The sequence below is a fragment of the Polypterus senegalus genome, chromosome 2 (assembly GCF_016835505.1).
Source record: "Polypterus senegalus isolate Bchr_013 chromosome 2, ASM1683550v1, whole genome shotgun sequence".
Classification (NCBI taxonomy): Eukaryota; Metazoa; Chordata; class Cladistia; order Polypteriformes; family Polypteridae; genus Polypterus; species Polypterus senegalus.
The window spans coordinates 32,898,555-32,915,453 of NC_053155.1; the positions used below are offsets into that span (position 1 = coordinate 32,898,555).

A 16,899-nucleotide genomic window follows, 5' to 3' on the forward strand; every position below is an offset into this window, starting at 1 on the left:
AGGGTCACGGGGGTCTGCTGGAGCCAATTCCAGCCAACACAGGGCGCAAGGCTGGAAACAAATCCCAGGAAGGGTGCCAGCCCACCACACACACACACACACACACACACATATATATATATATATATATATTTATCTAAACACCACCAGATATATGGTGTTTGTCACTGAGGTTGCCGATTCTTTTACTCCCACTTATCTACGCTATGTCTACGCTATATCACTGCATGCTCCCTGCCTCTCTATCTACACGCCCACCTACACTAAATTACAGTACTCGTGATAAACGTCATGCAAACTAAATACTTGAGTAAGATGGCCTAAAGATATACTATCTAGTTCTCGATGAACTCTATGGTTTCACCGCATGCACAGTACAGTACTTGCTTCATGAGACGGAAGCGGAAACTGTCTGGAAGCACTTTCCGGTTTGATTCAAAGACACAGTTAAGTGGAATAATAGCACGTTACCGAATTAGTTTAGGACGATAAATGCCGATTAATAGTGTAGCAAAAAGAAACCTTGCTCAGTACAGAATGACTGTTGGACTGTGATGTTGAATTATACTCCTGACAGTTCTGCCTGGAGAGTACGGTGAGTAACTGACCGTAAGAAGCATGTTCAGTTGTCCATGATTGTTGGGCGAGATAAATCTGGCATCTACCCTGTCATATTCAGGTAGAAAAATTTAGTGGTATTGTGTTGAGAAAATTTTGCTAATGGTGCGGATGTAAAATAAAGAATTAAATTTGGTGACAGATCGGTGAGAGGATTCGTGTCATTAATGGTATATGGAGACACTTTTGACGAGATCACACAAAGTTTAGTAGTCGTTCTATTTTAACCTACTGTCATTTAAGACAGCTCTTTGTTAGTTGAAATGAACGATACTTTTGTGGAGTATTTACGTTTGTAAAAGTTATTTTTCCCCTGACATCTTTCTTTTTGAGGTAGGAAGAATATAATTTTTGTTTCTTATTTTTCTGTTTGCCCGTAGACTCCTCAGACTACAGTTATTTATTATAGAGTTACAATTCAGCATATGTTTACTGCAGTGAAATTGTACTGTATTATATCAGAAGCTTAACTGTTGTGACAGAAATCACAGTTATACATGTATTAACAGTCAAAGTATATGTACAGTCCTGGAGCGATAGTGTTCTTTGTGATTTTGTTTTGCATACGTTTCTGATTGTTCGATAGCCTGGGTATTTTCCTCCAATGTTAGGGTAATTAGCGATTGTAAATTGTTCTCGGTGGGAATGTGAATGTCCCTGTGATGGACTGGCACCCCATCCGAGGCGTTCCCTACCTTGCATGAAATGCTGCTGGGATGGCCTCGGCCATCTGCAACCTTGAGTTGGATTAAGAGGTTACGTAATTGTTATGTCATTTCAATTCAGCTGGCTCGGTTGTGGTTTTTATATCCGCACGTCTCTCATTAGGCAGTTATATATTTTAGTAAGATATTGTGCGGTTTCATGTCCTGTTCTAAAATTCCTGTATCATTCTATTTTTTCTGAACTTTAAGTTGTTTACAGGTTCAGTTTGATTCTTTTTTTTTTAATGCTAACCAGTCTCATTTAGCTGGCTGAGGTTTATAACCAGGTTCCTGAAGGGGGTTTTGAATGGAGAGTTTGATTATAAGCTGAATTTATTTGAGAAGATCTAATTGTAGGGTAAAGATGGCATTCTATTGTAAAACAATGTTTTTATTTTTTATTTTACCTCATTGGCATTGTATTACTCCAGACATGCTATATGGTATTTTGCACACAGGATGCTGCAGAGTTTTTGAAAGAAAAAGCTCTCTCTGAAACTGGCAAATCTAAACCAAAAAAAAAAAGGGAACACAGAAACTGGATAGAAAATGACAGTGGTCAGCATCCTGGAATGACTCTGGTATTTAGCTTGTATTTAAGGAAGAAGCCAGTGGAGTTTCTTGTAAGGCATCTTGTTTCTCGAGCTACACACTCTGATGTTCTTACTCTCTTATGCAGTTGTGCATCTCGGCCATCCATGTCGTTTTCTATCCTGCTTCGATCCAGTGTGGCCTCTTCTCTTAAGACAGTCATAGACGCCCTTGTATGAAGTCTTCAGTTTCTTGGCAGCCTTTCACGTGGAATAACCTTCACAAAGTAAAACAACAATAGACTGACATGTTTCTGGAGTAAAACTGTTTCGTTTTGTCTATTTTTGAACTGAACTTTAGTAATGCCAGTACCTTGCCACTCGAGTGAAAATAATAACATATTTCAGCAATGTTAAAGGAATTAACAAAATTTTCTCTAATAACCAATTATCATTTATACATGACTAATTATGAATAATCAAAGAGGGTTAACCATTAGGATGCTGACAGAATGGGTACTGAAAATGGATCTTTGCTGCCATGTGTGAATAATAAATTAAAAATCATTTCAATCACTAATAGCTATTAAAAACAGTACCATTGACCATTTTTCAAAACAATTTAATGGTATCTTGTTTAGAAAAGGTATTAGTTTCTGTCAAAAACACGATAATATCTGGTTGTGTTCAGACTTTTGATTGAGAGTGCATTGATCAGCTTTTTTGTGATTTTTGAATGGTTAGCTTATCATCTTAACATTTAGAATGTACCGTTTTTTCTTTCCCATTGCTCTGTTTTTTGTTCTACAAGTTTACTCAGAACAGAAATTTTAAAAGCTCCCAATGGCACGCTTAAGGTACCTTTCTGCGAGAGACCTGATGCTGTTCTAATTAACTCTTAAACATGAAATCCTTGATTTTTGTTGTCATTAATACAAATAGATTAACTGTCCTTTTCTCCATTTATTATAATGCTTTAAATCCCACTTTAAAGAGCCTTGTCAGCGTCAGCAATGCACATTTAGCTACCTCAGCTAACACGCTGTGTCACACAGTTAATCTTCCTCTTATATCACTGCTCACTTGTTCCATAACACCTGCAATTACCGTATATACTCACGTATAAGTCGGGTCTTGAAAGCTGAAATATCAATCTTAAAATCAGACCCTGACTTATGTGCCTGTTCAAAAATACGACCTCCTCCAATCACACATCAGTTTCTCAGACACATTGAAGTTTGTTGCAGCAGCGCAGTTACCAATTTCTTTCACTACTTCAATGACGTTTAATTTATAACCAGCTTTATATTTTCTTCTGATCGAACGCTCCATCGTAGATAAGGGATGCTCTTACGATAAAGGTGTATGAGGATGTGATATACGAAAAAACACAAAACAGTGCAAACGTGGCTTCGGAATAGTTTGGGTATTACTGTGTGGTCACGAAAGCACAATACATAGAAATAAAAGGCCGTGTGCACCGTGGTTACTCTCTCAGGTAGGCGTTAGCATAACATAATCTCTTGGACCAATAGCGTGAGTTTTCCGCATTTGACTTATACAACCGACATTATAAAATACCAGAAATTATACTGCAAAATCAAGCCCTGACTTATCCACGAGTATATACGGTAAAAAAAAAGAAATAAATAAACATATATACAGGCCACATTTATTCTGTTTTCTCTGCATCTGTAAATGGGTAAAAAAAAAAGACTTTATTCATTTTAATCTTGCATGTTTTTCCTTGACAGCGGGGTTGTGCCCGCAGCACTCAACTGGTGCCCAGTACCACAAACTAATCGAGTCCGTCTGCACAGTGTCTGCTTGACATCAGCTGCTTTTATTTATTTTCAGCTAACTACATCCTACACCTCCTCTGCTGTCACCATTACCATAGTAATAAAGTATAAAAATGCACATACATATGTACGCCCAGAATCATTAACCTGAGTTGAATATTTTCTTTTTTAATTTGACTGTTCTAACCTAGGAATAATATTTATGGATTAGTAGAATAATATCTTGAGGATTTGCTGACTATTTTAGAGCTCTCCAGTTTGTTGTGATCCAGTGGTTATTGACTAAGGGTTGTTTTTCCTCTTACAGTTTGCTGCTGACCAATTCACCAGCCAAAGGGTTTTCAGTTGAACATTTTACCCATGTTGTATGACCGAAATAAAATGGTCTTCTACCTTTAGTGCAGGTTAAGGTTTAATAGATTTTCTTCTTATTTTTTCCTGCTTTATTCTAATGTTCTGATTTCTTTTGCTCACTGTCTTCACTGGCATCTGTGTACTTGGTTCTATGTAAGGCACCTGATGCTTGGCATGTTCAGGCCCTGCCAGTACTTGGATGGGAGACCAACCAGGTAAAGCTTGGTCTGCTCCTGGCAGAGGTGTTGGTGAAGCCAGCAGGCGACACTTACCTCATACTATGAATGTGGATCCCAATGCCTCAGCGCAGTGACGGGAATACTGTGCTGTAAAAATGGCGCCGTGCTTCAGATGAGACATAAAACCAAAGTCCTGACTCTCTGTGGTCATTAAAGATCCCTGGACATCCTTCCTAAAGTGTAGGGTGTATCCCGATGTCCAGGCTAAATTGCCCACCATAGACTAGTCATTCTGGCACCTTAATCATCCCCTGTCTCTAATTGGCTAGCTCACACTCTCTCACCACCTCACCACCTAACAGCTCATGTGTGTGGTAAGTGTACTGGTGCAAAAATGGCTGCCGCCGCATCATCCAGGTGGATGCTATTAAAGCACTTTAAGTAGTAAGAAAAGTGCTATATAAATGTAAAGACTTTTTATTATTGCGGACACTTGCCAATATTCTAGGACTGGCAGTGTGACTTTCCTTTCAGTTCTCCTTATTTATTGGATAGTTATTATCAAAAGTATCTCCTCATTTTATGAAAATCTGAACTATCAACTTAAGTGGCTTAAATACTGTATGTACATTGTTTATACGTTATTAGCCACATTTCATGGGTTTGGTTTCAAATCACAACTGTTACAGTTATGCTTGAAAGTTTGTGAACCCTTTAGAATTTTCTATATTTCTGCATAAATACGACCAAAACATCATCAGATTTTCACTCAAGTCCTAAAAGTAGATAAAGAGAAACCAGTTAAACAAATGAGACACAAATATTATACTTGGTCATTTATTATTGAGGAAAATGATCGAATATTACATAATTGTGAGTGGCAAAGTATGTGAACCTCTAGGATTAGCAGTTAGTTTGAAGGTGAAATTCAAGTCAGGTGTTTTCAATCAATGGGATGCCAATCAGGTGTGAGTGGGCACCCTGTGTTATTTAAAGAACAGGATCTATCAAAGTCTGCTCTTCACAACACGTGTTTGTGGAAGTGTATCATGGCACGAACAAAGGAGATTTCTGAGGACCTCAAGAAAAGAGTTGTTGATGCTCATCAGGCTGGAAAAGGTTACAAAACCATCTCTAAAGAGTTTGGACTCCACCAATCCACAGTCAGACAGATTGTGTACAAATGGAGGAAATTCAAGACCATTGTTACCCTCCCCGGGAGTGGTCGACCAACAAAGATCAAGGCGTGTAATAGTCAGCGAGGTCACAAAGGACCCCAGGGTAACTTCTAACAACAACAACAACAACAACAACAACAACAACATTTATTTATATAGCACATTTTCATACAAAAAATGTAACTCAAAGTGCTTTACAAAATGAAAAATAGAGAAATCGAAGACAAAATAAAAATAAGTCAACATTAATTAACATAGAATAAGTAAGGTTCGATGGCCAGGGTGGACAGAAAAAACAAAAAAAACTCCAGACGGCTGGAGAAAAAAAAAAAAAAAATCTGCGGGGATTCCAGACCAAGAGACCGCCCAGTCCCCTCTGGGCAACTGAAGGCCTTTCTCACATTGGCTAATGTTCATGTTCATAAGTCCACCATCAGGAGAACACTGAACAACAATGGTGTGCATGGCAGGGTTGCATGGAGAAAGCCACTGCTCTACAAAAAAAACATTGCTGCTCGTCTGCAGTTTGCTAAAGATCACGTGGACAAACCAGAAGGCTATAGGAAGAATGTTTTGTGGACGGATGAGACCAAAATAGAACTTTTTGGTTTAAATGAAAAGCGTTATGTTTGGAGAAAGGAAAACACTGCATTCCAGCATAAGAACCTTATCCCATCTGTGAAACATGGTGGTGTTAGTATCATGGTTTGGGCCTGTTTTGCTGCATCTGGGACAGGACGGCTTGCTTTCATTGATGGAACAATGAATTCTGAATTATATCAGAGAATTCTAAAGGAAAATGTCAGGACATCTGTCCATGAACTGAATCTCAAGAGAAGGTGGGTCATGCAGCAAGACAACGACCCTAAGCACACAAGTCGTTCTATCAAAGAATGGTTAAAGAAGAATAAAGTTAATGTTTAGGAATGGCCAAGTCAAAGTCCTGACCTTAATCCAATCGAAATGTTGTGGAAGGACCTGAAGTGAGCAGTTCATGTGAGGAAACCCACCAACATCCCAGAGTTGAAGCTGTTCTGTATGGAAGAATGGGCTAAAATTCCTCCAAGCCGGTGTGCAGGGATGATCAACAGTTACCGGAAATGTTTAGTTGCAGTTATTGCTGCAAAGGGGGTGTCACACCAGATACTGAAAGCAAAGGTTCACAAACTTTTGCCACTTACAAATATGTAATATTCAATCATTTTCCTTAAAAAAAATAAACGACAGAGTATAATATTTTTGTCTCATTTGTTTAACTAGTTTCTCTTTATCTACTTTTAGGACTTGAGTAAAAATCTGATGATGTTTTAGGTCATATTTTTGCAGAAATATAGAAAATTCTAAAGGATTCACAAACTTTCAAGCACAACTATATACAGTATCTGTCCATCAAATGCCCCAGGTACATTTATTCTGATATAGTTCCCTGATATTTGCTTTCTGGTCTGCTGTCTCTTACAATCTGTCTTGTATTCTTCTCACTTCTACTCTTCTATTCTTGCTGCTTCTACCAGACATATGTCTCCTAAACCTGTCTACTCTTTGCCCTCACTACTGTCAAGCAGAGGATGTTCTCACTACGTAAAATTTGCAGTGTTCTCTTGCTGGAAATTCGTAGACTTATCACCATCCCCAAATTTAATTTAATATGATCTTTCAGTGCGACGGAACAGTGTTTTGTCTGCCTCCCAGCATTAAGAAGCGGTGAGAGTTGGGTGGCTAATTCTCATCTTTAGTTATCCCCCTACAAGGCCTTTTCTCTGTGTGTTTTATCTCTCTCCTGTCATTGCCCAAGCATTTCTGTATCTGAAATCTCGGATGACTTTCTTTATTGGGTTGGGCTCAACTATATTGGGTTGTTGTAATGTTGGTGGGTGGAGGGCACCTTTGTTGGTATTTTTTAGGTGCCTTTTTTGGCTTATACCTTGTTCCTTCTGTGTGCTTGATTTTAAATAAATGTGATTGCAAGAAAAGAAAGAATTGGTGAACGTTTTACTTAATTGCAATTCAAGGGGTTATAGTAGTTAGTAATAGTTATATTTATTAAGCCCTGTTTGCGTTTTTTTTTCTTTTCTAATTTCTAATGTTTGTCTTTTAGTTTATTGATTGGTACTTTTTACTCACTTTTTCCATTTTTATTTTGAATTTGGTTGAAAGTAGCTGAATCTGTTGATGAAAGCTGCATACATTTTGATGTAAATGCTAGTTGTTCTGTAGCATTTTGCTTTTTATCTACACCGGTGGATCCTAAGTTCTATCCTGTGAGATCCCTGTGTCTGTGGGTTTTTATTACAACCGTCAAACTCCACACAGAGCCCTAGGAAGGTTTGGGGCAGCCACACGTATAATTGGTATCCTGGCTGCAAAATCGTGAAAATATTACACAGCACTGATGTGCACAAAACCGAGTCCAAAACAGAACTGAGGGAATAAGGAAAAGGTGGAGGCTTTTAAAGGGGAAGACAGGAAATGAAGTCGGGCTCATAAGGGTCTTCAGCCATAGGCTCGAGCCCGGACGTGACATCGAAGGGGCCGGAGCCGAAAAGGTCATCCTTCATAGGCTCAGATCCAGAAGTGACGTCAACAGGGCCAGGTGGAATCTCCCGTGGGTGGTCTGCAGGAAAGCAAGAAAAAGAATCGGTGCACTCTGTCACATCCCGGTCTGACTCGGAATTGCCCTCACTCAAGCCCTTTAGCTGCCTCCCATGCGCACGTGTGTAACACAACCAATTTCACAATCAGTGGATCATTCTTACTCCCTAATTTTTTTTTTTTTTTAGAGAAAAACCCTTCTTTTATTCTTAAATTCTTGTATTTTTACTAAAACTTGAAATGCTTAGGTTTCTGTTACCTTTATAATTCACCCTTTTCTGTAGAATTTGCATCTTTAATTGTATTCCAGTGCTGTCATCACTGAATGCTAAAGAGGAGCCTTTTACTTTAGCACCACATTTCATTTGTCAGCTCATTTGTAAGAAATGTCTCTTAATTAGCAGACAAGTGAAAAATCACAGTGAATTAATTGATCCCCTTTAGCATTCATTTTTGTTTTCACGACTGTCTGCACTGCTTATTGCTAACCATTGGCATTTGGATACAATTAAGGGAGCAAACTATAAAGAAAAGAATACGATTTTGAAGTTAGTTGGGTTAGTAACCTGTAGCTTTGGGAATCCCCCAGGGCAAAAAGTTGAAAATGAATAATCTGATATTATTAATATTTTTACTAAGCTGCATCACAGCTCCAGGAGTCCTAGTACAAGTACTACAGGGGTGATTTTTATCCTCCTGTCATAAGGCTACGTGACAGCTGCTTGTCCATTCACATGCTACGAGTATATCTGCTGTGTGCATTGTAGCTCTCTTCTGAGGTTATATAATTTTTTTTTTTTTCCCAAATTCATATTATTGTTTTTAAAATTTCTGCTTACATATGAAAAAGTATCCATTGTCTGCTGTTGGTTTTTATGCATTACAATAAAATTGGAGTTAACAGTACCAGGTAATCAATGTAAGGCTGTTTGAGGCCAGAATATGTAGACTATAGCTGGAGAAATTGATACAGTAGAGCACTGAAATATATTCCTGACCATAGTATGGATATACATGTTTGGATTTTTTTTTTTGAATCTGCATTTCTTCTTTTAATGGAAATGTGTAAACTTTCTTGGGTGACTTGCTGCTAACCTTAGCACTACTGCAGAAGTAGCTACTGTGTCCTGGCTGGTTCATTTCTGTGTAAAGTGTATCTCTGATGGTTTCAAGTGGTGAATAATGTGCATAACATGATGTTTCTTTCCCCTTTTAGTTATTTATTTGGAACCTTAATCAGTATTTGAAATTTAAACATTGTTAATCACATTTTGCTTGTGTGAAAGTTTAATTATTGTAAAATCAGTGTTCTAATTTGCTAATGATAAGTGCTAATTTATAGCACACCTAGGGGGGCAAGCTCCCCTGGTGCCTTTGGTGCCCAGCCCCCAGTTGCGGCCAGAATATTAGTAAAAATTATTATTTGGAGTCAAAAACCACAAAATTCTATAAATTTGTAAAAGGAAAAATTAATTTGTATTTAATGGAGTAAAATTAATGAAATGAAAATAAAATATTTACTCTGTTACCGATTGGAGTATTCCTGTTAAACTGAGGTCCACTATGCTTGATGAGTATTTATAAGATACTAAATAAACATTCCATTTTTTTTAACTGACATTCTTATAAACCACGACTTTCTTGATATTTTAGTTTTTTTAATTTAAAAATGACATAAGAATCTGAAAATCTAACATCACATTAAAGTTAGATAAATTCAGAAAAGAATGATACCAAACATATATATGTAGGTTTTGAAATAAGCCTGATTTAAAGCATGACAAAAAAGTCACAAAAAATCGTTGTACAAAATTGTTGCACTTTTAGGCTTGGGATTTTATATATAGAGAGAGTAGATTTATTTATTTTCTAATGAAATATTGAAAATTTTTATTGTATTCCTCCACAGCCCTACTACAAGCATATAGGCTGTTCTTACAAGGTATATCACACACAGCTAAAGGAATGGTTTGTGCATCCTACATGTGGACTTCAGGTATGACAGTGCTCAGATTGAGAGGAATTAAGTTAACTTTTTATGCAATTTTCTTTTTTTTTCTGTTGTAACTTTCTCTGACCCACTTTGTGGACACACAGTGGACCAGAGCCTCTCATGGCAGCATCAGGAAAAATACAGGAATCATCCCTCAACAGGGTGTCTACTCAACACCAGGCAGTCATGCACACTCCCACACCTAGACTTGCATTGATTGATTTAGAATTATTAATCATTCTAACACACAAGTGTTTATGATGTAAGATATATAATAATAATAATAAATAATGAAAGTTAGAGACTAATTGTAGGACACATCAAGTTAGTTGACACCAACAAGGCACATTAAAGTGTGGATTCTAAACTGTTGTAATAAAAGGAAAATAGAAACTATGACAGTTATTTTTCATTTGTTGTAATGAAAAAGTCTTAGCAATAAATCACAGTTATTGACCTCGGGTTTATGAATGAATACAAACAGGATTAGATGCAGAACGATACTGTTAGGGCACTGGAGAAACATTTTGAAAACCATTCTGAGTACACTTGTAGGTCATAGTGCAGAGTAGTGGGATAGGGGGAGAATTAGCGAAGATAACAAGCTAATCATTCAAAATTATAAAAAGATTGAGCTTGGAATTGAAGTGCAAAGATTGATCTGTAAAATGTTTTAGCTGTGCATTGTGCATCAGAAGGAAGTTGGTTCAATCGAATGTTCTATTTGCCTCTAAATAAGTCTTTTTTTTTTATTTTTTATTTTTTAATGAATTTGATTTACATTCAGATGGTGATATTCAATCTGACAGCCATACAAGGCAATTCTTTATTTTTATATCTAGCTGAATGTTATGTTTAAAGCCAACCTTTATAGATTCAACTGTGAAGGTCATATCACAAAAGTGCTGTGTAATAATTTGTAATTACAGATTTATATCTAATGAAAATATGATGAGGTGGATGATATTTTGGTTCCATCATTAATGAAGATAAGTGTTCCAATACCTTTGGCAGCCATACATGCCCAAGCCATAAAAAACCTGCCACCATGTTTAAAAGATGAGGTGGTCTGCTTTAGATCTTGGGCAGTTCCTTTTCATCTGCTCTTGCCATGACACTGATACAGGTTAATTTTTATCTCGTCTGTCCATAACACCTTTTCCCAGAATTCTCTTTTAAGTCCTTTTTCGCAAACTGTAATCTGGCCATCCTGTTTTTGTGGCTAACTTGTCATTTGCATCTTGCATTGTGGCCTCTGTATTTCTGTTTATGAAGCCTTCTGCTGATAGTTGTCTCTGACTCCTCCACCTCTGCCTCCTGAAGACTATCTCTGATCTGCTGGAGAGTCATTTGGGGCTTTTTCTTTACCATAGTAAGGATTCTTCTGTCATCAGCAGTGTAGGTCTTCCATACCGTACCAGATCCTCTGTGATTACTGAGCTCACCAGTGTGTTCTTTTTTTCTTCACTTCGCTCGTCAACCCCTTTACCCCCCTGCCACCGCTATGCGCCGTTGTGAAGAGGGGGGCTGAACGCACCCCAAGGAGACGCAGCCCACTCCTCCGAAACCTCTCATAAACAGTGATATGATGTGAAATAAATACATTTTTTTTTACCTCCTCTTTGCTCGATCACCTGCTGATTTGCTGCTGCTGCCGTCCCACGTGATCTGCATTTTCTTGTACCCCAGACATCCTCAAACACTATGTGATCTCTTTTCGCTGTTCCATTATTTCACCGAGTAATATTTTCAATTTTTTTGCGCTAATGCAATCTTTACTCTCATTTTTTTGAGACTTTCGAATTTTCCTACTTCCATTATCTCTAACCTGCTCCGCATGTGTATCATGGGACTTGCCCCCAAAGGTTGTAAGTATGACGTTACTTGTCCGTCTCACAGGATGTGAAAGTGTCTCTCTGTTTCTCTTCAAATGATCTCTCTTCCAAAGATCATGTCTCGTCGCAAGATTTTTTTTTTTTATAATAGAGAGATATTCCAGACAGTTGATTTACATAATCCTAAACTTTTACCTATATCTCTAATGGTTTTCTTCTTTTTTTCAGCCTCATAATGGCTTCTTGTACTTTATTGACACAGCTCTTGTGTTCTTGTTGAAACAAGCCTAGGTGTCGTTAGCCTGCACTAAAGAAGCAGTGAAACACACACACCTGAGTAATCACAAACAACTGTGACACCTGTTGTCCCAAACATCATGGTGCCCTGAAATGGATGGTTGGGGGTAATGAATAAAAAGTGTTGTAATTTTTACATCCTGTGACCAAATGTATTTAAATATCCTTAAACGAAAGTCTGCAATCTGCACCATAATCACATTTGAATTGATTGATTTATAATTTAAAGTTTGAAGCAGAGGAGTAAATCAAGGGAAGACCTGTTTTTGTCCCAAACATTATAAAGGACACTGTATATCTAACATACAAGACAATGAGTGCAAGGCTCGGTACCTTGCTGCCTGTTGCTGGCACCATCTTTACTGAATATTTTGTTTTCATTCTGCAGTAACAGTGCTGCCAGGATAGACTATGCCTCCCCGAGACCCTGAACTGGATTAACAAGGCTTGTGAATGTCATTTTCATTTAGAAGGCCAGAGAACTGTATGTATTTGCAGATTTTATATACTTAAAGATAAGCAACAAATACATTGAGAAATGTAGTTAAATTAAGCTTAGACAGCTTAATAGGAGAAGAAAATATATGTTTGCCTTCTGTTTTTTATAAGAGTGTCTTTGCTATTAACAGTAGTCACTTTCTTTTAGTACCCTCTGTAAGAGTCTCCACAATTAATACATGATAGATTCTGTCTGTGAATGATAGTATGAAGCTAGTCAATATGAAGCATATCCAAATCATTCATCTTCAGTTTTCCTTTACGTGGAAGTGATTTTCTGGTTACCACGGCATCCTAAAATTACATTGTAAATCACACCTCAGTTACCACGAGATCTTTTTATGTATAAGAGCCATTGCATGTTATAAGTAGTGTCAAAGAGGGTAGGACATAGAGATAGAAACAGCCTATAGAGTTATAGTGTGAAAATTGTAGCGTAGGCCACAGAGTAAAATGTAGCTGAGCTGTACGTGCAGTGACTGTTTTCTAAGGCAGAAAAGGCAAAAAGATATGATATGTTGCAATGAAAAAGAATGCAAAGCTGAACTCTAGGGGCAAGGTGCTCCATGATTACTGTGCTTTTTGCTTAACAGAATGAATTGATTTAGTAAATGAAAGAACACAGACTTATAAAGATTCTGAAAACTAGAATTTCCACACAACTTTTCTCAATAAACAGACGGAGGAGCAGATTTAAGCCACACATAAATAAAACAAAATAGTGTTTTTTTTTTTTTTATAATACTGAACTGCTTTTTTATGAATTCAGAAAAACAGTACAAAATGATGAAAATGGAAAGGTATGGTAGTTAAAATAAAAAAAAGAATGCAGAAGTATGCTACAGTGAATAGTGTTTATTAGAATAAAGCAATAGCCATATTGGTTTACTCACTATGATTTAAATAGAATATTTGTTTGCTTATTTTTATTCCCATCCATCCATTTATCTAGTTACATTACCCAGTTCAGGGTTGAGGTCAGTCAGAGCATTTTCCAGTAGCACTTGGTGGAATCTTGTTGGACCAGGTGCCAATCCATTAGACAAAATGCTTCTGGGAAACACCTAGCCACACGTAACTCACAAAAGGCCAGTTTACTGTTAAGCTTTATTTGAATTGGACCCATTTATCTAATTTCAAATGTTGAAGCATTATATTAAAACACTCAGATTTTGCTTTGTCTCCATGCTATTTGATACATAACATTAAATGCCAGAAGTCATTTAAAGCTTATGATAAGAGCAATTGCATTATGTGAGGATATTACAGCTTGCCATTCCTTTTACTGCTTTGGTAACTGGTGCAAGTATAGGAAGATCTGTCAGAGTCAGCCAGTGGAAATGGTGTATTTAGAAATGGTTTTAGGGTTTCTGGCATTTTCTGTGAATGCATTAATAAGCAATTGTAAGTTGGTAGTGGTTATCTTATGGCGTGGGATGGGGTTGTCTTTTCCCCTCAACATCTGAATGAGTTGCCATCATTCAAGAAGACAAATTCAGCTTTATAGTCTTCAGGAGTAGGTTAGGTTACCGTTCTATCTGCTGAAAATCTAAAGTATAAAAATCACCCCTTATTCATTTATTTTGTTTATTTACAATTTTCAATTTTTTATGGTCAGTTTGACATTTCTCATATCTTAATTCCAGAAATCTATGATCTTTCAGACCTCCGGTTTTCATTTACTGTGTATGGAACAAAAGAGAATATAATTGAGTGTGTTTTGTCACAATTGGCATGAATTTTTTACACAAAATTAATCATACCCATGTGGTGTGTGTTTAATACAAGGCACATAAGTGCAACCCCACAACTGGATATATTAAAGGTTATTGTGTGGACTTGAGTTTGCAGTTAATGTCTGCTTGTCTCCCAGATTGCATCTCCATGCCAGTGACAATAAAAAGAAGAAAAATACACGTTGGACTGGCTGTTTCTAAAGAACATATTTATTAAAGATTTAGCATAATGTAATGTTAAAAGACTTGTTATTGTCATTTTGTTTAACATTATGATTGTCGCTTTTATAGACTCTTGTATTTCAAACAGTCTTGGCCTGCTGCAAATTTCAAATGACAGTGTTCATAATGTAGTATTTCAGTCTCCATGATTAGTTGTCTAATTACAACAAACAGGCTTAGGTTGTACTCGTGCACTTTTTGGACAGCACATGTGCTTATAGACAGTACTGTAATGTGGAGAGGATGAGATTGGGCATTTTTCTGTTGATATGTTACTTTTGATGCATTTCACCACACAGTATTTTACAAAAGTATATTCTAGCGTAAGATCTGAGATCATTTGGAATGGTTTTTGTAAAATTCATTTTATTTTGTGCACAAGATTTTGTGTCTTTCTGTGTGTAATGCAAAGATCTCAGTTCTCTGTTTTTCATATTGCATACAATGTCTGCATTTTCTTTAGATGCTTTGTCAGATGGCACTTCACCTTGCTTAAAAGTCTCCTTTCTCAATCCATCTATCTACATTTGAAGCTGTTTAAGGTTTTGTGAAGCCAGATTCCGGCACTGCTATCAGTGGCATAACTGTTAATGTGTTCATGTTATCTCTGAGCTTGACAACAAAGTTTTGGTCAGATCAAATTTAAAGCTATGGATCAGTAAATTTCACAGTTATTATTGTATTGAATAATCTAGTCTGTGTTTAACAACAGGTCCCTAGTATATCCTATTGTAAATGTAATGAAGTAAAATTTGAAGGTGCCCCACCTTAAAAAAAAAAAAAAAAATGAAGTTATAAAGGATTGAAAGAAATTTAAGAGAGAGAAAAAAGCTTTTATCAGCTGTTTTTCCACACTTTGTTTATACTCTTAACATATGGCTTACATGTACCATGATGCACTTTTACCAACTATTATAGAGAATCTTTATATTATGCCCAATGAAACTTCTTCAGTAAATACCATGTACTGTGCCATATCTAAAATGTTAATGCAGGGTATCGGATTGGCAATAGTCTGGTAGTCAAAGGTTCTAGGATTTCCTCTCAGCAGTATTAATACTCTGCTGAGCTAAAAAAGGAAGGCCCATGCTTGGACAAAAGTCCTGTAAAAATTGCTGCACTGTTAACGTAGGCTCTTTATACAATTCAACATAAGAAGGCTAAATCAGTTGAATAGGTTTCACAAGTAAATCACACTGAAGATTTTTCTTGTACCTCTACATTAGGGGCTATGTGCTGCTTCTGACCATTTTAACGTCTGTGTTTGGCACTGAATACTCTCCTCAGCAGCTGCATTTAAGACTACAGTAATCTCTCGCTATATCACGCTTCGACTTTCGGGCTTCACTCCATCACGGATTTTAAATGTAAGCATATCTAAATACATATCATGGATTTTTCGCTGGTTCGCTGATTTCTGCGGACAATGGGTCTTTTAATTTATGGTACATGCTTCCTCAGTTTGTTTGCCCAGTTGATTTCATACAAGGGACGCTATTGGCGGATGGCTGAGAAGCTTCCCAATCAGAGCATGCATTACGTATTAAATAAAACTCCTCAATGATATACAATATGCTTCCTGCGCGGTGCTTCGCACACTTAAAAGCTCTAGCAGCACATATTGATTTTTGATTGTTTGCTTTTCTCTGTCTCTCTCACTCTCTCTGACATTCTCTGCTCCTGACGAGGGGGTGTGAGCAGAGGGGCTGTTTACACAGAGGCTGTTTGCCTAGAGGATACGGACGCTCCTCTAAAAAATGCTGAAAGACTACCTTCACATTGCGCCCTTCTTGCGGCCGCTTTGTGCCGATACTTAAAAGCCCAACAGCCCTATTGATTTTTGATTGTTTGCTTCTCTCTCTCTCTCTCTCTCTCACTGACATTCTCTGCTCCTGACACACGCACTCCTTTGAACAGGAAGATATGTTTGCATTCTTTTAATTGTGACAGAGAACTGTCATCTCTGTCTTGTCATGGAGCACAGTTTAAACTTTTGACTAAAGGGTGTTATTTCATGTCTAGAGGGCTCTAATAATGTTAAACGTATTTAGAAGGTCATAAACAGGTTTTCTATGCTCCAACTGCAAAAATATTAGATTTATAAATAAAGAATCCTACTTCGTGGAAATTCATTTATCGCGGTAGAGTCTGGAACGGATTAACAGCGATAAACGAGGGTTTACTGTATAACTGTGCAGAGAATATTTATAAACAGTGTGGGAGAGTTTATAAGGGCTTAAAATATACAAAAATAACCATACAAATATATAGTTTCTACTTCGCGGATTTTCACCTATCGCGAGGGTTCTGGAACGCAACCCCCACGATCGAGGAGGGATTACTGTACTTCTGTTGTAGCTA

At 37.2% G+C, this 16,899-nt stretch overlaps 1 protein-coding gene across 5 annotated transcripts in view; it reads left to right on the forward strand.

Moving 5' to 3' along the window:
• The first annotated feature begins 416 nt into the window (after positions 1 to 416).
• akap17a (A kinase (PRKA) anchor protein 17A) overlaps positions 417 to 16,899 on the forward strand; it is a 63,911-nt gene continuing 47,428 nt past the window's right edge. For 2 of the 5 annotated variants that reach the window (XR_005632525.1, XM_039743550.1), the window contains exon 1: positions 417 to 595. Coding sequence is in view for 1 of the 5 variants with exons in the window: in XM_039743550.1 (XP_039599484.1) it covers positions 555 to 595 (41 nt within the window). In the remaining 4 variants the exon portion in view is untranslated. Of the gene's footprint in view, positions 596 to 9,866; positions 9,954 to 12,526; positions 12,567 to 16,899 lie in introns of those variants that run through there. The other 3 variants (XM_039743551.1, XM_039743554.1, XM_039743553.1) reach the window with 3 other exon arrangements.